Source organism: Leucopleurus acutus (genome assembly GCF_964270905.1).
Source record: "Leucopleurus acutus genome assembly, chromosome: 1".
In the NCBI taxonomy this organism is placed as follows: Eukaryota; Metazoa; Chordata; class Mammalia; order Artiodactyla; family Delphinidae; genus Leucopleurus; species Leucopleurus acutus.
The window spans coordinates 187,047,220-187,069,721 of NC_139142.1; the positions used below are offsets into that span (position 1 = coordinate 187,047,220).

The following is a 22,502-nucleotide window of genomic DNA, read 5'->3' on the forward strand; positions in this document are numbered from 1 at the left end:
AGAGTCCACCTGCCGATGCAGGGGACATGGGTTCGTGCCCCGGTCCAGGAAGATCCCACATGCCACGGAGCGGCTGGGCCCGTGAGCCGTGGCTGCTGAGCCTGCGCGTCCGGAGCCTGTGGTCCGCAACGGGAAAGGCCGCAACAGTGAGAGGCCCGCGTACCAAAAAAAGATAAATAAATAAAATAAAATAAAATAAAGGGATCTGACATGACAAGGATATACAGTGAAAGCATGGGAATTTATTTGATTTTGAAATTGTGCCCTTAATTCCTGTCATTTTTTTTCCTCTCATTAAATCTTAACCTAACCTGGGTAATTTTATTTTTTTTAAGAAGGAGAAAATATTGGAACCTGCATTAAACTCTCCTGTTTGCTTTGCCAGCCAAATCCCCAGGGAGGAGGTTGGAGGTCTCCAGAGTCACTGTTCCTACATCTTGGAAATCAAATTCTAAAGGGTTCCCAATTACCTACATATAAATGACTTTGTCAATTAATGACAAATTGGCCTAGTCATCTCAGAAGCCACCAAACAGCTTAGAAGCATATTATAAATTAGACGCACATTTCACAATCTCCTTACCTGAAACTGACACGGCAAAATGCCACATGATAATAACTTTTTAACCAGAATCAAATAGATAAGCATTGGAGGCCATCATGCTAAAGGGTGAGCCCCATCGTAGAAGGCTTGGGAAGGTATTCAAGTCAGAACTCTACCGACCAGGTTTATTGTGCCGTCTACTAAGTAGTCTTCGTCTCCAGGGCCATGGCTGTCTAATACGTGCGTGGGGAGAAAGCGATTGGTTTGTTTTTTCAACAGGCTGCCAGATGCGCTGAGGAGGAGATTCAGCTTACTAGCCCTCGCCACTAAAAATAGAGATCTGCTAGTTAAATTTAATGTGTATTAATGCCTAATATGTTGCCTTTAGTACTTGGCACTTTGGAAGAATATTTAGTTAAGAACAAGCCCAACAAGCCTCCTTATTTAGAGTTGAATCCTTACACTTCCTCGCAGGGTCCCCATCAGTGAGGCAACAGTCCGGGAAAAGAATTGTTGAACTGAACATCCCTGCATTGGATCCTGAGATTCAAAAGGGTCGGGTCATCTCTGTTTCCCAGGGAGCCCTAAGAGCTCTTTGACAATCAGGGCAGCAGTGGTGGTGATAAGGGGCAGAAGCTGACAGGCTGATGTCCCTGTCCATGTAGATGGGCGGTTTTCAATTGTGTGGTGAATAGCACCCTGTTCAGTGCTGATTCCATGAACTGAAATTGTGGTAATTCATGTAGTCATAAGGATGACTTGCAATATATGTAATTTAAATTACAGATCACTGTAATTTGTTGTCGTGATAACACTGAACCGTCATTTAAATTACACGTTATAAACATATACATTAACATTTTAGAATGACCTCCTGTACTGTATCTGATACTTTGGAGAAGGTTAGGATGTCAACATTGGTATCAGGTGACTTGTAGCCACAGGACCTGCATCCCAGTTTACCATGCCCCCACCAACACCCACAGTTTACTGGCACACCTGTGTCAACACCGTTCCAAATGAGTCACTCACCCTGCGTACATGTACGAATTACCTTTCACATTTGGTTTGTCAAAGAGGCAGAGGTCACATCTGGTAGAGTTACTGAGTCACTGGTGTAGGAATCTGAAACCCAAACTCCCTCCACTGAATTCTCTCCCTCGCCTTTGTAAATGTTCTATTTCACCAGTAAAGGGCTGTCAGCCTCAAGATTTAAAGATTTAAGCTTGAAGGGGCTGTAATTATTTCTCTAGGGCTCTGTCGAGATTTCTGTAGCTTACTCATTCAATGTTCCCACATGATTTTGTATTTGTCATTTTTTTTTCTCTGCAAGAGCAGAAGTTTTAAAATTGCTCCACACAAATGGAAAACTAAGGTGAACACAATAAATCTGAACTTGACTTTCCATACCTATCACCACTGCGAAAAGGCTGAGTAAGGGGTGATTAGGGCCGTGATTATAATGGTGGGCTTTTATTAGAAAGATTAACCGTCTTTGCCCAGGTTATTTCTTGGGAAGGTCGTTTAAGTGGAATTTTCACTTTGCTCCTTTTTTCTTTTACTTATAGGTCCTGAATGTTCCCAGAACTACACTACACCTAGTGGGGTGATAAAATCCCCAGGATTCCCTGAAAAATATCCCAACAGCCTAGAATGCACCTATATTATCTTTGCACCAAAGATGTCGGAGATTATCCTGGAATTTGAAAGCTTTGACCTGGAGGCTGACTCAAATCCTCCGGGGGGGATGTTTTGCCGCTATGACCGGCTAGAAATCTGGGATGGATTCCCTGACGGTAAGAATGGCAGGAAGCACCCCCAAAAGGGAAGGATCTGGGGGAAGGGTCCTGGGATCCTTTTACAAGCATCATGACACATGCGTCGCTTTAAAAAGTAGCTCAAAAGGAGGAGGCAAAGCAAAGCAAAACAGTAACTTTCTTTATGCAGAGCCATGACGAAATATTTGAGCCCAAAAAGACTTGGTAACTTTCTAATCTAATGCCTTCATTTTATAGATGAGGAAACGGAGCCATAAAAGTCTATGCAAGGTCTCATAACTATTTTGCTGACAAAATTGGGACCAATCCATGGTTTTCCTGACTTAAGTATTTTGCTCATTTCAATGACTTGCCTGTAGGTCATTAATTCATAAACTCATCAGAGGGTGAGCTCTTAAGACATCAGTTAAATCAAACCATTCATTTTGTAAATGCAGAGACTAAGGGCCAGAGAGGTTAAGTACCTGCTAAAATTTTAACAGTGAAATATGTGTCTATTATGCTACCAAAACATTTAGAAATTTAGGAAAGGAAGGAGGAGAACATTTGGACATTCTTCATTTAGATGGATTCCTTGTCTGTTCTCTAGGGAATTTTTATCTTTGGGGATTCAAATTGCCTCAGTACATCCTTGGTACACCTTGTTCCTATCATCTGAATTCATCATCCATTCAAAAAATATATTTATTGAGCACCTGCCATGGACCAGGCACTGTTCTAGCCTCTTGGCAAACAAAGCAAAGATGGCTGCCCTGTTTAGATTCTACCAGGGGGAATGAGGTAATAAACAGGGCACATTACAGACAAATGAAGTATGTGTATGGAATGTTAGAAGATGAGAAGTGCTATAAACAAAGGAAAAAAAAAAGAAGAAAAAGTAGAGTAAAGGCATGAGAAGAACTAAGGTTAGGGGAGAGGGATGGGGGGAATTTTTAAATAGGGCAGTCAGGTCAGACCTTATTAAGAAAGTGGGAGAGATTTGAAGCAGGCGGGGGAGGTAGCCATGTGGCCAGCTAAATGAAAGTTCTCCATTTCAACCCCTGTGAACTAGAAGGTGAATGGCAAAAATACACACCCAAGTTCTGAACAGAGGGAGATAATATCAAATAATTTGTTGCAGCTGCATTGCTTGTCTTGTGTTTAGTCTGGTTTAATAGTAAGATTTCTCTGGAGAACACACTCTGCACAGATCAGAAAGGGTGGCTTGGAAGTTCTTACAAATCATGCAATGAGAACTTTGGAGCCATCTATGAGATAGTCAGATATTATTATCAAGATGGAGGAAAGAATATTTAAGTAAACTGTAAATGAAGAGCTAGTATAATGTGAAAGAAATTGCCTTTGTCTTTGAAATGAGATGAAAATGATCAGTGTAATTCAGTTTAGGTATGTTCCTCAATAGTAAAAAACACTGGAGAAAATCTGGGTTTAGAGAAAGCTTATGTTGTCATTGGAGCACATGGCTGAGTTATCATTACTTTAGCCTCTTCTTTGCTTTTTTACCATATAAATAGGGTTATGATGATCTTATCGGAACTCCTTCATTAAGTAGTGAGATTTGCCCAAACAGAGCACTGATTGATTTCCAAGTATTCAATCAGATAATTAGGAAAACAGTATTATAATAGTATTGTAATAATAGTTGGAACATTTAATAATGGGTTTATTTGTTCACAATCCAAATTTGCAGCCTTCTTTTCTAGAACTTATATTTAAATTGACATCTGAAAAGAAGGTCCAATCAACCAACTTATGTAGAAAGAAGCACATTGTTATTAGTGTCAAGGGTTTTCCAAAGTAGTAATTTTCTGGCTCTAGAAAATCACGGAGTTGAAGCGAAGAACAATTAACAATACAGGTTGTCAGCCTTGCAGTTCACCCATGTTTTAAACTATGCTGTGTTTGACTTATTCCCAGAGAAAACTGGCTTTGGAATATGAAAAATGTGATCGTGTATTTGTTAGTATCTATCTGGTCTCGTCCAGTGTACAACAGCATCACAGCTCACTCTTTTTTAGGCAGAATGAAAGACTGTGTCCTCTTGGGTTTTTTATCAGTGGCACTAGGAACATTTTTGTCATGTAGTTCAACACATAGAGTTCCTTGCCAGCAAAATCGCTTTTAGTCTTTGATAGCCTTTCCAAAAACAACAACCAGAAGGTGCTGAAGGCTTGTAACCATCAAGTGATTTTATGTTGCATTTTATCATAAGCAGTGAATTAGACGACTGAGTAATTGAAAGTGACCCATTGATTCAGATTGACTTTGAAGAGAAGCAGTTTACTCCAAAACTTGAGATCCCAGGCATGCACGTGGCAAACCCCACTCCTCCAGCTAGCACTCTCTTTGAAGCAACATAGATTCCCAAGTAGCGGCTCTGGAGTCATTGGTGGAAGTTTACGTATGGTTTGAGAGCCATGAGCTAAGCATGCCTGCAAATGCTTGTGCTGAATCATGGAACCAACCATGAACGCCTAGCTCACAAAACCTGGGCGCAGATGAAGCCAGCTGTCCATCCAGGCTGGGCAAAGAGTTGGAACTGAGGCTGTGACCTACGCTCCCCAAATTATCAATGATTTTAGGAATAAGCATCATGAAAGCTGTATTGAGTTCTGTTTGGTTTTTATTTACTTTCATATTAAAATTAACCTTCTAAAATATAAAATATCAATGATATAAATATAAAATATCAATGATATCAACCTTCCAAAATATAAATGACATAAATGTTGCAAATTCTTTTCTCTGGGGAAAAGTTGCAAAATCCAGATATTCTCCGCCAGAAGGTTTATGCTAAGAAAAGTAGATGTAGCCTATCTCGTACCTTCTCAAAATGATCCCCTTTCTTGTTTATTTATTCAAAATACCTCGTTTTAAGAGTACCTCCTTATAGTAGACTGTTGCCTTTTTTTCTCATAAAAAAGTGGCAGAAAGCCAAATTGTCTGATTCTGAGGTAGGGTTATAATTAATGGAGGGATTAGTGGGAAAATACAAAGAATGGGCTTTTGCCATTTCCTGTTGCAGGTGTATCTTTCAAACAGCACAAATCCTGTGTTGCCTTCACACCTGAGAAGCTATGATCATCGCAGGCCTGCTCTCCCCCAAGAGAGAGCTTAGTACCTGTTGCTTAAATTCTCCAGTCGTTCTTTTTTTGAATCATACTTCTGTTTTTGTGACAGTTTGAATTCATCTCCTAGGCCTTTGGCTCCACAATAACCAGAAGTAGGGAACCCAAGAGCTGTGGTCATGTAAATCCACAAATGAGCGCATACACAAGACAGATGAGGGTCTTGCAGCCGCTCTGGCTCAGATCAATATTGCATTAGCTTGCTAGGCTAAGGTCTCGCTGTTGTTCAGGAAAATTCAATACTTCTTTGTATTATAGTCGAAAAAGCCTTTCACTCTCCTATCTTGAGGGCTCCTAAAGAGAGTTGCATGCTGCTTGCTGTCCCGGGGCAATATTCAAAAGGACAGAAGGCAGATTTACCCGGCATGTCTTCAACATTATAAACCAGTGAGTCATGGAGACTCTCTAAATTCTGAGTCTGCACTAGACAAGTTCTCTTCTGTTTGCTCTTTCAAAGAGACTCCACCTCCCGCCCTCCCCAGAGGAACTGGTGACAGCAGAGGGAAGGGGAGGGAAGGCAGCCGGAGGAGCGCGGGGTGGTGAGGGGGTGACTGCAGCTTTCCTTGTGTGCTTGTATTCTTGGTAAGGTCAGTGGCTGTGGCGATCTGAGAAAGACCTCCAGGAGTAAGGCTGTAAAAGTTTGCCCACAAACTCAAGAAAAAGAAAGTTATGAAACCACAATAATGGAATTTAAATGAGGGAAAAGACTGAGGGAGGATGAATAGACTCTAAGCCTCCCATTAAGATTACAGACCAGAAATGGGGTTCTTTTTGAGGAAAGGAAAGACCTGAGTTTATGACTCCAGCAAGATATTTTCATGCATATGTTGCTGGCAACTTTGCGCTCTTCGGGGAAGGGGAAAGTGTTGAATTGGTGATAGGGCCACATTCAGAATGAAGAAAACTTGGCGAAGAGCTAGTACTTGTTGTGGGAGAATCTGTGGCCAGGATTAAAGCCAGAGAGAAACAAAAAGCAGTGAGAGTTTCATCTGAGATGCTGTCTTCTGCCAACTGGGAAGCCTGATATCATGACCTTTCCCCTCATTCTGCAGAGCCACTGTCCACGACCACGTGGTACCTATGTATCCGTCCTCTAAATGGGCAGACACCTTGTCCTCTTTGTAATAAAGCAGTTGACACACACAAACATTTGGGTGCTAGAGAGTGAGGGGTGACAGTAGAGAGAGAAATCGGTCACATCCATTACTTTGAGCACGTGGAGAAGTTATCAGCTATTCAAACTCATCATTTTACGCTAACTCAAATAGTAAACCACTTTAGCTTAGTTTCTTTCTTTTCTTTCCTTTTATTTTTTAAAGAGGGTTGGCCAAGAACTGAAAACCTGTTAGCCCAGGATCCAAGCACTCTAAAAAGCAGGGCGCTCAGATAGCCACCTGCCAGGAACTCAGCTAGCATGTGGGGCTCCAGGGAGGCCAGTTCGCGTGGGGTTCACTTTCTCGATCACACCTGAAGCTTCACCCAGCTCTCACCAGCTGCCTTCGCCTTCTGCATCCAAGCAGCACACACCGGCCTGGGAACCCCACCTCCCTGCCGAAGGCCCATCCCTCCAGAGAAAGGTCCACCTACTGTGCCTCCTTGAACACAGCAATAACTCTTAGTTGAAAGTCACAGAACCACGGATTTCTTGGAGGGGAAAATGGTCCACACCAGATTGTCCTTCAAAGCCCAAACCATCTGGTATGTTTTTACCATATGTGCAATAAAAAAAAATCTAGAGAAAAGGGGATTTTTTTTTTTTTTTTTGTCTTGCTGCTGATCTGGACAGGGAAATGGAAAGATTTTCCAAGCCCAGGGGGCTTCCACACTGTCTCTAAGGCAACTTACAGTTGCTAATTGCCACGGTTGGTCTAAAAGCACTTCAACAAAGGGACGGCCAGTATAAGCCAAATAACGACTTGACTTGATCGCCAATCAGTCAGTGTTCCCAACCTTTTTCTGCCTCAGTTACTACCTGTTTCCTGGTGTGCAGTCCAGTGGCTGCTTTGCGTCATCTCTTCGTCCCTGGACACAAGTGCAATGCAGTCACCTCTCTAAGGTTTTGGGAGATAAAAAACTGAGAAGTCAGAAAGACTCATTTTCTTTTGTTTTGATTACAATTTGCTATTATGTGTAAGTTATTGGTATCTATACTTTCTAAATTTTTTAATTGTTACAATTATGAATTAGTCTTCAGATACAGCCCTGATTAGGACATAATCTACTGTCCTTTGTCTAATTCTGTGGTGTTCGTCATAACGAGGCTCCAGGACTGAAAGATGGAAAGAGGAAGGGGGTGGGGGTCACCCAGGGCTGGGTCGGACCTTGGTACTGCTCTGGTGCCAGGCCTGGTTTCCAGAACATTCCCCAGGATCCCCTCCTAGGGCGGGGTTATTGAGGACAGATGACTCCAAGAGCCCCCTGTGGGTGATCACAAGCTGGCTAGAGTTCCTAGGCGCCGGACCGTGTGCACCGTGCAGTCCTGGAGATGAATGCCAGGGTGCACTTGACAGCCCAAATCTCCTTTGCAATCAAAGCAAGATTTTCGATTTTGTTCCTGAAAACAGTCCTGCTCACTGGGGAACGTGGTTATGCCTGTAATTGCCCTTCAGAGCACACTTGAAAACCCTCTCCGCAAACCCGATCCAATATGTTCACTGCAAAACAATTAGCTAGTGAAGACTTGCTTGGGGTAAGAAAACACTTCCGGGTTCCACTGGGACCCATGTTCACAAATGGTTCTGCTGGCATCTGCTGCAGAAGAAAAGGCATTTTCACGGTCTCTGCGTTTCTTCCTCTGCAGTTGGTCCCCACATTGGGCGTTACTGTGGGCAGAAAACACCAGGTCGAATCCACTCCTCATCCGGCATCCTGTCCATGGTTTTCTACACAGACAGCGCCATAGCCAAAGAAGGCTTCTCGGCAAACTACACCGTCTCGCAAAGCAGTGTTTCAGAAGGTCAGTATTTACGCCTCTTGCAAAGCCCTGCGGTAAATAGTCGCTATTATTCCTCCTCACACACCTGTGGCCCTGTGAACACTACAGATGTGTTTCGTGAGTTGGAGTGCCCAGGGTTTCTTTTTCTCTTTTAAATGGTTTATATGAATATCAATGGGAAGAACTCTTTGGGGTGCTTTCTTAAAACTATGTGCGAGAAGGCTGCATGTAAGCCTCTGAAATTATGGGAGAAAAAGTGGGAAACGGCAAAACTGTGCCTTGAAACAATGAAATATGGCCAGACCGCCTACCTGGTACCCTCCAGTGTGTATTGGGCTGAGAGCCAGGGAAGGACAGGCATCGATCCTGGATGAGAAGAACCAGTCAGCATCAGTGGAGTTCATCGACAGGCAGGCAGGTGGAATGGATGGTGCGTGGTGGTTTGATTTGGGGAGACCCTGGTGGAAGCTGCTTTTGTTTTTCTTATGTGAATGAAAGCGTATATTCACGTAAAAGAAGCACGTTTTAACTTCTGCTATAACTTTCCATAAAAGAAAAAAAAGTAATATGTTTTTTGTATCTTCTTAAAATACACTACTAGGGCTTCCCTGGTGGCGCAGTGGTTGAGAGTCCGCCTGCCGATGCAGGGGACGCGGGTTTGTGCCCCGGTCCGGGAAGATCCCACATGCCGCGGAGCGGCTGGGCCCGTGAGCCATGGCCACTGAGCCTGCGCGTCCGGAGCCTGGGCTTTGCAACGGGAGAGGCCCCAACAGTGAGAGGCCCGCGTACCGCAAAAAAAGAAAAAAAATACACGACTAAGTTGATGTGGTCTCCAGCTCTTTTAAGAGCCCGAGGGAAAAAAACCTGAAAAAACAGTGAATAATTTGTGTTTCATCAGTTTTAGCTGCCAGGTTGTAACATAGCACAGGGAAAAGGCAGGGGGGTTAGGAGACCTGTTCTACAGATATGCTTGTATCTTTTCTACCAGATCTTACTGGAAAACAAAAAGGCCAATTAAACTTCAAAATCTTATCTTTACTTAATTTATTTGGTTAATCCATTCATGTATTTTTGTGCCATTTTATATTCCAAATAACAAACCTAAGCTTAAAAGTAGAAAACCAGTGAAAGAAAACCTTTTATGCCACAAAACCTTATTAATTATGATAGAAAATTCAGAAAATGTGGAAATTGGGTTAGTTGAAGTTTTTCTGGATGGTTGAGAATCTTCTTTTTAATCTCTAAAGTTTTTTTTGCACTTTGGTACTTTACATTTTCCTAAAATGGATTATTCACTTCCCAGTATCATAGTTCATATTTCATTGTTTGCTGAATATATGAGGCCCAATGGAATATATGTTTTCACGATTCATGGTCATCGTTGTGAATATTACTATTTATGCTGTAAAACTGTGGTGCTCTTTGGGACCCTATGATACTGCACTTTACCCTGATGGATACTGTTGTGTTTTAATAAAATAAACCAACGGTGTTAACAACTATGGCCAGTCCAGGGCAGGGGCATAACAAAGGTGGAGGCCTGGGTGCCAATTGCAAGGACTCTGAAAGATGGAGAGTTAAGGTCTACTTAGCCCACCAAATATGGGCTATAAATGGACAAAGAGTCTTTTTCACTTTTATTAGATCTTAGAGGAAATAATACAATTTTATTTAAATGTAACTCTTGATGTGTATGCATATGACATGTCTGCATACATTCAACTTTGAAAATAAATCCGAATTTCCATCATTTCCTAAAAACTTTCTAATAGTATTTATAGTATTTATATCAACCTAAGCCCTGTTGGAAAAATAATCAACTGTGAGATCTTCATAGCCTTGCTTTTCAGAATTCTTGCCATGAAAATGCACGTATCGGTGCTACAATCCAATAAGTCCCTCGTTGTCATCTTTTGTAAGACTGTGTGAACATCGAAAAGACCGTTTTAGTTTTCCAGATCAAAAAAGGAAATATGCATCCTAGGTCCCCTTTGTTTTGATGACTTAGGGTCATTTTTTTTTTTTTTTTTCCCCTTCAGACTTCAAGTGTATGGAAGCTCTGGGCATGGAATCCGGAGAGATTCACTCTGACCAGATCACAGCTTCTTCCCAGTACAGCACCAACTGGTCTGCCGAACGTTCCCGCCTCCACTATCCTGAGAATGGGTGGACCCCTGGAGAGGATTCCTACAAAGAGTGGATCCAGGTATGTGGCTTATACTTGGCACACTCAGGGTGGAAGATTTGGGTCATCTAAAACGGTTGTTGAAAAAAAGCAATGCCGTGACTAATGCGTTCCAACGAGAAGGACAGGGACCACCACCGAGTGTAATCACTTTGCAGAATTCACAGGATCAGAGAAAAGCAGGCCTAGATGACATCCCTGAAAACCCCTTATCTTCTCAGATACTTACATATGACTCTTACAGAATCTGAGCACAGATGTCTCACTTGGGTAACAACTAAAAGATCTGAGGGTTTTTTTTCCACAGCAGCCATACATTTTCCATGGATGTGCGTCCTACTTTAACAGATTTTAATTTCCTTAATGAAATATATTACCTGTACTTCGAGGTGTGCCTGAAGTCATTGTTTTGTAAGGTGTTTGTAAGGTGTTTTGTTGGTTTGTTTGCTCAGGGTAGGAGAAGAGCAGAACGGGGTTGAGGTTTCCTTTCCCACGCTGGTCCAAGTAGCACGTGCCCAAGAAGTGGTTTAGTTGAAGGTATTGGTCTCTGTGGATTACGTACAGGCACAGACGTATGAAATGTACACGTCTCTGTCCTTAATAGTGATGTCGGTTCTGCTCTCCCCACTTTGCTCTAATATTCCCCTCCCTGCCTTCACCCTTCCGCTCCCCGCAGGCTCCCCTCCTCTGCACCTCCACCCGGACTCATCTCCAGCTCATCCCTGGCACCACTCCCAAAGCCTAAACTTGCCCAGCCTTGATGTCTGGATACTCCCACCCAAGGCCTGATGTTCATGTTCTTGACTTTTTCACCCACTGTCAAATGAAACATCATATCTGGCTGTGTGGGTTAAACTGTGGGCAAATTATCCAATGTTATTTGCTGAAGGATCCAGATTTCCTCTTCAGGAGAGTAGGCAGAGCCTGTCCTGCACTAATTGCGAGATATATAAAAATGACTAATTCCCAGGGAGAGTTTCTAAGCAAGAAAATATACCAGGATGATTAATCCCCTACTTTCTACATCTATGCCTGTTTCAGTCTGTTGAGCACAAATACCAGATTTTGTTTTACTTTGGAAAGGTCAATATTAGTTTAACATACACTTAAAGTGAAATGGCCTATTTCAGAAGGCTGAACTCACACTAACCTCGAAATGATAACACTGAGAAATGTGCAGAGGGTGAGAAAAGAAGAGGCTTTTACCTTGGGTGGGATTGCTGAATCCAGCTCTAGATTAAGTCAGAAATGAAATGAACTTGTCTGCGTCAAAATAGCTCTTGGAGACTTGTGTTTCCACATCCCCACACCAACCAGCAGTTCCATGTGATTGACAGACGTGCCTCTAGAGAGAAGCTTACGTTTTGCAGTGCTAAGCATGTTTGCATGGTAATGTAGTTGTATTCTCGGCAGGGTGGAGAACACTCAATAATTTAGGGATGTTAGTCTTGCAAGAGTTCAGAAAATGCAACGGTAGCAATTCTTCTGGGCAAGGAATTCTGTGTCAGTAGATGCGTGGAGACAACAGGCTCTCACAAAGCATTTGTCAGCGGGACAGGGTTTACATCACTCTCAGGAGTTGGGCACCATTTGAGATGGCCCCAGAAGAAAAATCTCAAATAGTCCAACTCTTTCTATCAAAGTATGGTCGGAATAAGCTAAGTAACCCAAACCCCCCAGACAAGAAGGTTTCCTTTTTGCTCATGCCACCCCCTATCTCTGGCCGGCAGGGGGTCTGCCCCACATTTTCTCACACCAGGACCTAGTTGGAGGGAGCGGCCGTCATCCGAAACCTGTCACCAAGGCAGAGGGAGGAAGGGAGTGTGGCCAAGCATGCTGACCCATGAGGCTCCGTTGAGGAGCATGACACCAAGTTCATTGCCAAAGCACATCCCACGGCTGTCCACGCTTAACTTCCAAGGGGCAGCAATTCCACACGTGCTGGAGGGAGGACAGCACAAATGACACTTGTGCCATTCATGGGATAGTCGCCATGTATCGAGTATTTCCTGTGTGTCCCAACTCTGCTGAGTACTTGACTCATGTTTATTCAATCCTCAGAGCAGTCCTGTGACAGAGGTTCAGTTGTCCTTTTTTGTTTTGTTTTTTTTGCGGTATGCGGGCCTCTCACTGTTGCGGCCTCTCCCGTTGCGGAGCACAGGCTCCGGACGCGCAGACTCAGCAGCCATGGCTCACGGGCCCAGCCGCTCCGCGGCATATGGGATCTTCCCGGACCGGGGCACGAACCCGTGTCCCCTGCATCGCCAGGCGGACTCTCAACCACTGCACCACCAGGGAAGCCCTATCCTTATTTTTAAAATGAGGACCCTGAGGTTTGGAGATGTGAGTAAATGCCCAAGGTCACAGGCTTGGAAGCAAGGTCTGTTGGACTCCAACACCTGCTTCTTTACTCTTCGATGTGCTTTATCTTTATCACTAATTCCTATATAGTCAGGTGTATCTTGTGAAGCATCCGTCCGCAACCCTTTATGCTTTTCCTCGTGCTGAGAAGCCTCACACCAGGATGAGCGGGGGCTTCCTGCTTCTAAACCAAGAATGGGGAGCCCTTACTCCTCGGCCCCTCCGGGAGGTGGATGTCAGAGGAGCTCAGCGTCAGTTCACCTTGAGGGAAAATGATCTTTTTCTTCTGTGGGATCTCAGCGGGCTCATTTCCACGCTAGTTGCGTCTGTGTACTTGGTGGGAGGTCTTAACATCCACCCATCACCTAATTATGAATAATTTCATGTGCTTCCAGCTTTTCTGAAACTCCTTGGAAGTGGTGGGCTTGTTTTCATTGGATAGATGTTTTATAAGTTAACCCATAAGCACAGCATAAGGGAGGCTGAGGGCGGGAGGTACATACCTCCCATGACAGGACCATTTATTTGTACTTGACAGTCCTATTTGTATGCACATCAGAATGAGGATGGCATTTGTTTTCTTTTTCGGCTTTGTCACATTTTGCATGAAATATACCCCACCAAACATGGTGCTGTAGCAACAAGGACAAACACTTGCATGTGTTAAATTAATAAGGCAGCCCTGGAAACTGACTCTCCCTCAAGACAGGAACAGTCTTTGGTTCAATTGTTTTCTCTAGGAAATTACCCAGTGACATAAAAAAACAATGCATCGTTAACCGCCGGTGTGGATGTCCTCCATGGTGCTTCCTGTGGGATCTGTTGTCTGGCAAAAAGCTTAAGAACCAGGGCAAGAAGCCCTTTAGTGAGGAGAAGCATGAAGGGAAGTCCCGGCTTGGACATTTCCACGTGGTCACATCCTGTTCTAAAGGCCACTTCATATCCTGACAAGCGAAAACCTCCTACTTGTCAATTGCAGAGTTAGTCACCCTGTGAGATTTGCCCACATTCTTCAGAGTATTCCATTCTGTTCCGTGTCCTAGAACTGCTGATCTTATTACTCATTTCATCTTTATCTTCTTTTTGTTTCTGGTTAAATAATCAAGGATTCTAAGGAAAGACTCAGTGGCGCTATAAAAATTCTTAATTTTCAAGCACATTATTAGATCCCAAGCCATTAACCTCATTGACACTGAATTTCTTTTCCTATAAAATAAAGGTGACGTAGCCTTCTCCATTCAAGCTCTGGCAGTCTACGAGACTGTGGATCTCAGAAAAAAGCAGGCTCGGATTTTTCTTTTCAGATCTGCAAACTAAGTGTGTAGAATGTGTCTGATCAGAAAACGTGTTCTCCTAAATCCTGGTGTAGCCATTCACACACAAAGCAGAATTTAATTCGTTAATTATTTCAATGTTTTATTAATGATAGTGTTCACTGCACTGTAAACAGATTTATCCTTCTAGCTTTAATTAAAGCTCTTGGGAGTGCTTTCCTCAAAACAACTGTGACTTTGCCCTGATTAGAATGCCAGGAGACAAGAGAAAAAAAAAAAAAAGTCAAGAGACATAATGCCTGGATGGGATATGAACTTTGTTGATCCAAAGAAATAAAAATGGCACTAGGGACTAATCGATTACTACACCCTCCAGTGACTTTAGAAATAGAATTACTTGACAAACCAACTCAGGTTGAAACTCTGCTCATCTGCAAATTTGGTAATATTGTCTTTTGTGGGAAAAATTAAAAATTGGTGCTAGATTATTCATGCCTTCTCTTATTCCAGAGGAGCAGAAAGCAGTTGGCTTCTAAACCACATCCTGTTTGGTCCGGTCCATCAGCCCTATGATGGATTAATCCCACAGAAGAGAGTAATCTCCAAGAAGACCCTCTGTAGCTGTAAGAATACATCAGCAAGCCCCTTCTCTGTTCACTACATTTTCTGGTAGAAATATTCATTCTGAGGGATGAGGAGAAGGAAAGTTCCAGAAGAGAGGAGCTCACGCTAACCTTCTGCGGAGGCTTGTTTCAGTGTTTTCCTTTTGCTTTACATGCACTTCCCTTTGATAATATTGCACATTTCCTAACTGAAGGAACTTTGAAAGCAGACACCAGTAACCAAAGGCCTTGGTGTAAGGAGTTGGGCTGAACTGAGTCAAAACACAGCCCCCCCCCCCACTCTCTCTCTCTCTCTCTCTCTCTCTCTCTCAGGGTTCACTTACTCATAGCCACAGCTGCAGGGTTGAAGAAAGTAGGTGCCCTCATTCAAACTGCTCAAATCCAAGTGGCCCTGGGTTGATTTGAGGATTTTAAAATTCATTGTAAGACATGTTCTAACAACAAAACCTTATGTTTCTATAGCATTTTCCCTTTATAAAAGCCCCTTTTCATACACATCCCATTTTAGTCTTAGAGTGTAGGTTAAGTGGACCAGAGGTTCTTTATCTGCATCTTCCTATGAGAAGGCTAAAGCCAAGAGAGGTTAAATAGTTCAGCAAGTCCTGATTTGGGGAAAAGCTGCAACTTGTGGGGAAAGTCAGCCTCACAGGGCCAAAGGGGACTTCTTTCCTCAGACTTGGGACCTGAGTCACTGGGCACTGGGAGAACCGGAGGGCGGGAGGCGAGTCACAGCTCGGGGTCAGATCTGAACCAGGCCCGAGCAGCTGGCCTTTGCAGAGCTCTTTGGCCATTGGAATTGTGAGTTTTTCACCTCCCGCTCTGTCAAATGCAGTAAGCCGGGCAGATACTCTCACGCCAGCTAAACTGGGCAAAGCGAAAATCCTGGCGAGGTCTTAAGACCTCATGAGTCACAGAGGAAACGGTCCTTCCTCTCGCCAGGTTCCCAGCCCCCAAGCCCCAAGGTCTGCCCTGTAGTCCAGGGAGTCCTTCAAGGTTTACTACCCACAGGTGCCTGCACATCCACCCAGGGGTGTGAGCTGTTGCTACCAGCAACCTCCGAATCTCACTTGCAGCTTGCGGAGAATGGAGACAAAAGATCATTTAAAGGCATGGACCTGATTTCAAGAGCTAAGAAGGGGGCTTCCCTGGTGGCGCAGTTGTTGAGAGTCCGCCTGCCGATGCAGGGGATACGGGTTCGTGCCCCGGTCCAGGAAGATCCCACATGCCGCGGAGCAGCTGGGCCCGTGAGCTATGGCCGCTGAGCCTGCGCGTCCGGAGCCTGTGCTCCGCAATGGGAGGGACCACGACAGTGAGAGTCCCACGTACCGAAAAAAAAAAGAGCTAAGAAGGGGCTAGCTGGACATCCTTTACGTGCCAAATGGGATGAAATAACTCATGAATTCTTGGGAATGTTCCCTCTGACACACAGTATTGTTACACATTTTTATCGCATTTTAGGTGGGAGAAGTGAGTGTTTCTTACTCGATTAGAAGAATTTGTTATCTGAAACCCTTCTTTTTTTCTTCAAAGTGAGGGTTTCCCCAAATTGAAAGTAGAAGCTGATGTAATTTACCTTAAAACTTTTAAATGTCATTTATTTTCACAAATTTCGTATCTCATTTTCTTTCCTTCTCAACTCTCTTGGACAGATCTTTCATTCTCTTATATGAATGTGTTGAGTGTGGAACAGGGATCTCCTATGAAATAGTTTGTGATTTTTCATACAGTTTCTAGTTTCTAGTAGGTTTATAATCTGTGTTCAAAATCGGTTCTATCTGCTGAATTGAAGTAATCCAGAACATGTATGGAGGCAAGTTGTCCTGACTGTAAACACTCTGTGCTTACAGACCAGACACTTCGAGGATCGGGGGGCATTTTCTCATTCAGATCATTAGCAGATTGCTGAAATTGCAATAAAATGCTTTATAAATGTGTGACTAGAGAACGGACGAAAATAGCTCACTGGGTTACCCAAATGTGGAATGATGCATGTAAAATATAATGTTGGCAAATTTAGGGAAAATGTAGCTGTTCAAATGAATGTTTATTCCCCAGGTGTGCTCTGTGTGTGTTTTGCAATTAACATTAACTTGCTACTTTAGCTGAAACATTGATCTGGAAGGGAGATAATTTGCTTTTTTTTTCCTTTTTAAAAATTCTATTATTTATTTATTTTTGGCTGTGTTGGGTCTTCGTTGCTGCACGCGGGCTTTCTCTAGTTGCTGCGAGCAGGGGCTACTCTTGGTTGTGGTGCGCAGGCTTCTCATTGAGGTGGCTTCTCTTGTTGCGGAGCACGGGCTCTAGACGCGCAGGCTTCAGTAGTTGTGGCACACGGGCTCAGTAGTCGTGGCACACGGGCTTAGTTGCTCCGTGGCATGTGGGAATCTAGAACATAGCAAGATAATTTTAACCATTTTGGTCAAGTTGAACACTTAATTCAATTTTAAAAATCAGTCAAAGGATTTTACTAGTTAGTATTTCATGTCAACACACTTTAAAGAAAATGTATGACATTTAAAGAAGCCTCTGATTTTTATGATGAAGCGTCACTGGGAAGAGAGTGTTGAAAGAACGACAGGTGTTTGGGTAGAATTACACTTAAAATAAGTTAGTTTGTAGAGCATGAACATTTCCTTTTTTTTTTTTTTGTGGTACGCGGGCCTCTCCCTGCTGTGGCCTCTTCCGTTGCGGAGCACAGGCTCCAGACACACAGGCTCGGCGGCCATGGCTCATGGGCCCAGCCGCTCCGCGGCATGTGGGATCTTCCCGGACTGGGGCACGAACCCGCGTCCCCTGCATCGGCAGGCAGACTCTCAACCACTGCGCCACCAGGGAAGCCCCAGAGCGTAAACATTTCTTTTTGCTTTTGCTGTTGTGGTTTCTTATTGTTTTATGGCAGTGTCTATTTGGAACCAACATTCATAGTTAAATTCTAGAGGAGAGGTTTTTATATTTCTTTCCAGAATATCTTGACTTTAAGAGTAAGATTAAACATAGGTACAAACATCCTTTTGTCTAAATTCCTTATTGTTCATGTGTTCAGAGGGATTAAGTTATTTGCAAGACCACAGGGCCAGTTACTGACAGACCCGGGCTGGAATCTCAGTGTCCGGGCCACCACGTCTTTGCTCCCACTCAGTTGTAACCGTATGAGGACGTGAATTTGGATCCTCTCAGAAGATTGTGTCTGAAGACCAAGCAGGCACGTTTAAATCCCAGTATATCCTGCTTAGCTGCTGATTGGTAAATGATGTCTAGTAAATTGAACAGTCGCTGCAGAAGCTTTAATTTAAACAAATGATTGGACTTTGTCTGGAGCAGGGGCTCTGCGTCTGGACACTCCTGACATTTTAGATTGGATAATTCTTTGTTGTGGGGCTGTCTTGTGTGTTGTAGGATGTTTAGCAGCATTCTTGACCTCCAGCTACTAGAAGCCAGTAACATACACACACACACACACACACACACACACACACACACACACACGCATGCACCCTCAATCAAAACGACAACCAAAAACGACGTCCCCAGGAGTTGCCAAATGTCCTGTTTGGGGGCAAAATCATCCCCAGTTGTAAACCACTGGTATAGAAGATGCGCAAAATCCTAATCAAGTCATTTTCAAAATAATCAGACTGATCAGAATTTTGAAAGAAAAAGTAGCTGGTTGCTTGGCTGGTTTCTGTCACTTTTCCACCGTTTACTGTAGATATTTGAACAGAGTCGTCGTTCTTTTGTTTTCCAAAAATACAGATGCATCTGTTTACCTGATGCAGGAAAACAGCATCATAAACCTGCCTGCTTATTTATCTTAAGCTTCACTACTTTTAGCTGTTAAAAGTGGACGGGGGCTTCCCTGGTGGCGCAGTGGTTGAGAGTCCGCCTGCCGATGCAGGGGATGCGGGTTCGTGCCCCGGTCCTGGAAGGTCCCACATGCCGCGGAGCGGCTGGGCCCGTGAGCCATGGCCGCTGAGCCTGCGCGTCCGGAGCCTGTGCTCCGCAACGGGAGAGGCCACACACACAAAAAAAAGTGGACTGTTTTTAGCTAAATAAATACAGATGTTATTTTAGAGTACTGCAGGATTGGGTCTCAAAATGCACTGATAAGAATGGGATTAAGAAAAGGAAACACAAGGATAAAATCACCAGTCATCACTGACAAGATTTAGGAAAAATAAGACTGAAATGAGCTCTTCCACAACTGTATGTTGTGTGTCCCTGACCTTGACTTACCTGTTTTAGTTTTTCTGCAGTATGTAAATAAACAGTTCTTTTTTTTTTTTAACTTCAGATGTAATCAAGAGTAAGGAACTGTGTTTGAAAACCTGTCTATTGCTTTATTAACTTATCTTTTCATGGGAAACATACTATTAAGTTTCCAATTCTGTAACCTAAACAACAACACATTAGAAGCCATCAATTACCATCCAGTTTCATATCTGTGGACCAATAGGAAGGCAAGGTTGATGGTTTCACATCTGTTTTAGGTGAAAGGCTGTTCCTGTCTGTGGTATTTAAAATTTAAAGAACTTCTGTTATTATACAATTGGGAATCCTTGGGGAGTAAAATGTTAATGAAATCCATAACGGGCACAGACTTTATGATAGCAGTTTTAAGAAATTCCTTTGGTGGGGTTTGTTGATTTCTGCCCTGGCGGTAATAACTATGTTTTACAGAGTGCGTTAATGTTCACGTCTAGGAGCGATGGCTACGTTTATGCAGCATGTAATGTAGCACACAAACTCCTAAGCTCTAAATAACTTTCATATCAGAATTTGAAAGGCCCAGAGCGAAACAATGTGTGTTCTTCAGAAGTGGCAGAACCCACAGTTGGAAACTTTTCAAGCACCTCCACAGCAAACTTCTCCAAAAGAAAGGCCCACCCTGGAAATTCCAAAGCCGGGATGCAAATGGATATTCTGTGCCCTCATATATTTCTCATTTAATGCACCATTTGAAAGGTCCACATCCAAATGGCAATTTTGATCCACATCAAAATCGCAGTTTTGGATGCTGACCTGAAACAGAGACACGCACAAACACGCATACGTATTTCCTTTCTCCACTGCAAGCCCCCAGCCTTCACATTTCATTCAATTCTACGTTCAAATAACGAGAGGAAAGTAGATTAAATTAAAAATGCTCTATAAATCCCAATAGTAATAAACTGCATTACGCTTTTATATTTCCAACTATCGAACAGAGTAAGCAGTTGAGACTAATTGCACATGTTATGACTAATGTGCAATTAGAATAATCACATATGAACTTGTACAAGTGACTTGTACATTTTTTTTTCCAGCTCTTTTTGCCTCCACGGGTTAAAAACACATTCATGGCCTTCCTTTAATTGCCTTCCTTCAGAAGAATGAAGTCTTAATTTTACCAAGGTTTTATTTTTCTTACAATCCCAGTGCTTTAAACTTCTAACTACATTTTCTGGATTTAGCAGAAAAATAAATAAGCTTCTTTATTCTTCTAGCAAGCCTGAGACGGCAATAGATAGAATTCTTCAGGGGATGGGTGATTGGACCTGACAGCTTCTGAAATCCTTTCAAGCATTTAAGATTCTGTGATTCTATTAAAAATAAATTTACTCTATCAGCTGGTACCATGGGCTTGCTTAAAAGAAAATATAAATATGCGAAGCATAGCTCGAATTCGTTTTAAATAGTACTGATAATCATATCAGGCAACACATAGCAAAAAAAAAAAATTTTTTTTAATTAAAAAGATTTTCTTTCCTTAGATCAAGTAATTGTTTAGGTCGGCTTCACCCTGAAGCTTATCTGAGGATTTCACATAGAAACCTCACTAGTGGGGCTGTTTTGCTTGATTCTTTTGTGCTAGTTCAGGGGGAAGTGCAGCTCACTAGGGGAGATAAGATGAAGTCTGGGCAGTTCATCTTTCATGTCTCTCTAATCTTTGACGGAAGTATCTGAAAGGCAAAGACTTACCCACCATTCCAGGCTGTTCACACCTTAAAGTCTGGCCAATACTCCGTCTTTTTTCTTTCCTTAAGAAGACAAATACCACATGCAATTCGGAGCATGTTATAGGCCATCATACTAATGCAGAAAAGCGGAGGGGAAAAAAGCAGCACCAGGGATACAGCTTAAGAAGAAAGTCATCACGGTGATCTTCATGTGTGTATGACTCGCTGTGTTTACCTAGGGCTAAAGCTGACAAAGACAGACCCCATCTCCAAAGAGAAAGACCGAGACCCAGGTAGATGCACAGGCTGATGGCTACAGGTGCAAGAACTTTGACAGAGCCTTAAGTTTGAAGATCCGGAAATTAAAGATAAAATTTCCAGTGGGAAATACTCATGATAATAAACGAAGTTAGCAAATTAAATGAAATATGAAACACTGAACAAATTGTTTTTGATATTTCAGGAGGCACACAGAGTTCATGGGGAAAAGAGAAAAGAACTTTTTTTTTTTTTAAGTTCCCAGTCTTAAAAAATGAAGACAGAGTATGCAGAGTTTTCCTGGCCTAGTTTTTTAAACATTATTCTGAAAATCCAGACTAGTCACTGCTCTTGTCAACCAGCAATATTTTGTAGCACACACTTATCCTATTTCTGTAGTTTTAACTTATGTTTCCAAATACTGCATTCGTTTATAAGGATACCTTTATTTACAAAGCTCTAATACCAAGATGGTAAGAATTCATTTATTTAACAATCATGTACCACGTGAAGAAAAATCAGTCAATACATTTGTTCATTTAACATATTTCCTCTCAATCAACCACTCGTAAATAAAAGAATCTCATTTACTAAGACAAATGTAGAAGGCATCTTACATGATCTACATCTGGGCATTCCTGTCTCTTCTGGAGAGTAGGACAAAAAGTAAAAGCAGACAGGAATAGGTAATTTGGGGTTCAATCTGTAATATGCTGAAACTGAACTCTTATCAACTTCTGTAATATAATAATTTAGTTCCATTAGTCTAAGAACTTTGCTGTTTTCCAGAAGAGTTTATGGGAACATCTGTTTATCTACCTATCTTTTTTTTTTTTTTTTTTTTTTTTTTTTTGCGGTACGCGGGCCTCTCACTGTTGTGGCCTCTCCCATTGCGGAGCACAGGCTCCGGACGCGCAGGCTCAGCGGCCATGGCTCACAGGTCCAGCCGCTCCGCGGCATGTGGGATCCTCCCGGACCGGGGCACGAACCCGTGTCCCCTGCATCGGCAGGCGGACTCTCAACCACTGCGCCACCAGGGAAGCCCTACCTATCTTTTTTTAAAGTGTCTAGATTTAGAATATTCATGTGTCTCATATAAAATTCATCTCAATTAAAATCTTTTTATCAAAAGATTTTAATTCCATGTAAAATTTATTTATTCCATTTCTTCTTATATACCAGCAGCTTTATTAAAACCACGCAGAGTAATGTGTTCTCAGGCCTGACTTTGCATCTTAAAGTGTAGTGACAAAATGATAGGATTCTTACTGTCCTGGAAACCTGCAAGGTAGCATAAAGAAATGCTTTTTTCCACATTTCCAAATACGGGCCTTAGCTCTATTTTTTCTGCCAAGAAGCCCACCCCGCTACCCCCAACACCACACACACCACAGTATGGCCATGTTCACCAAGAAAACATTTCACCTTGTGTTACCTCCAAGGATGTGGTGAAATAGACGTGTCTGTCCATGTGTTAAGA

At 42.7% G+C, this 22,502-nt stretch overlaps 1 protein-coding gene across 4 annotated transcripts in view; it reads left to right on the forward strand.

Annotated features, from left to right (window-relative positions):
- Positions 1–22,502, forward strand: part of NRP1 (neuropilin 1) — a 138,048-nt gene that overhangs the window by 58,822 nt on the left and 56,724 nt on the right. For all 4 annotated transcript variants that reach the window (XM_082847578.1, XM_082847580.1, XM_082847581.1 and 1 more), the window contains exons 4-6: positions 2,113–2,340; positions 8,251–8,406; positions 10,425–10,591. In XM_082847578.1, coding sequence (XP_082703704.1) covers positions 2,113–2,340; positions 8,251–8,406; positions 10,425–10,591 — 551 coding nt within the window. The remainder of the gene's footprint in view (positions 1–2,112; positions 2,341–8,250; positions 8,407–10,424; positions 10,592–22,502) is intronic.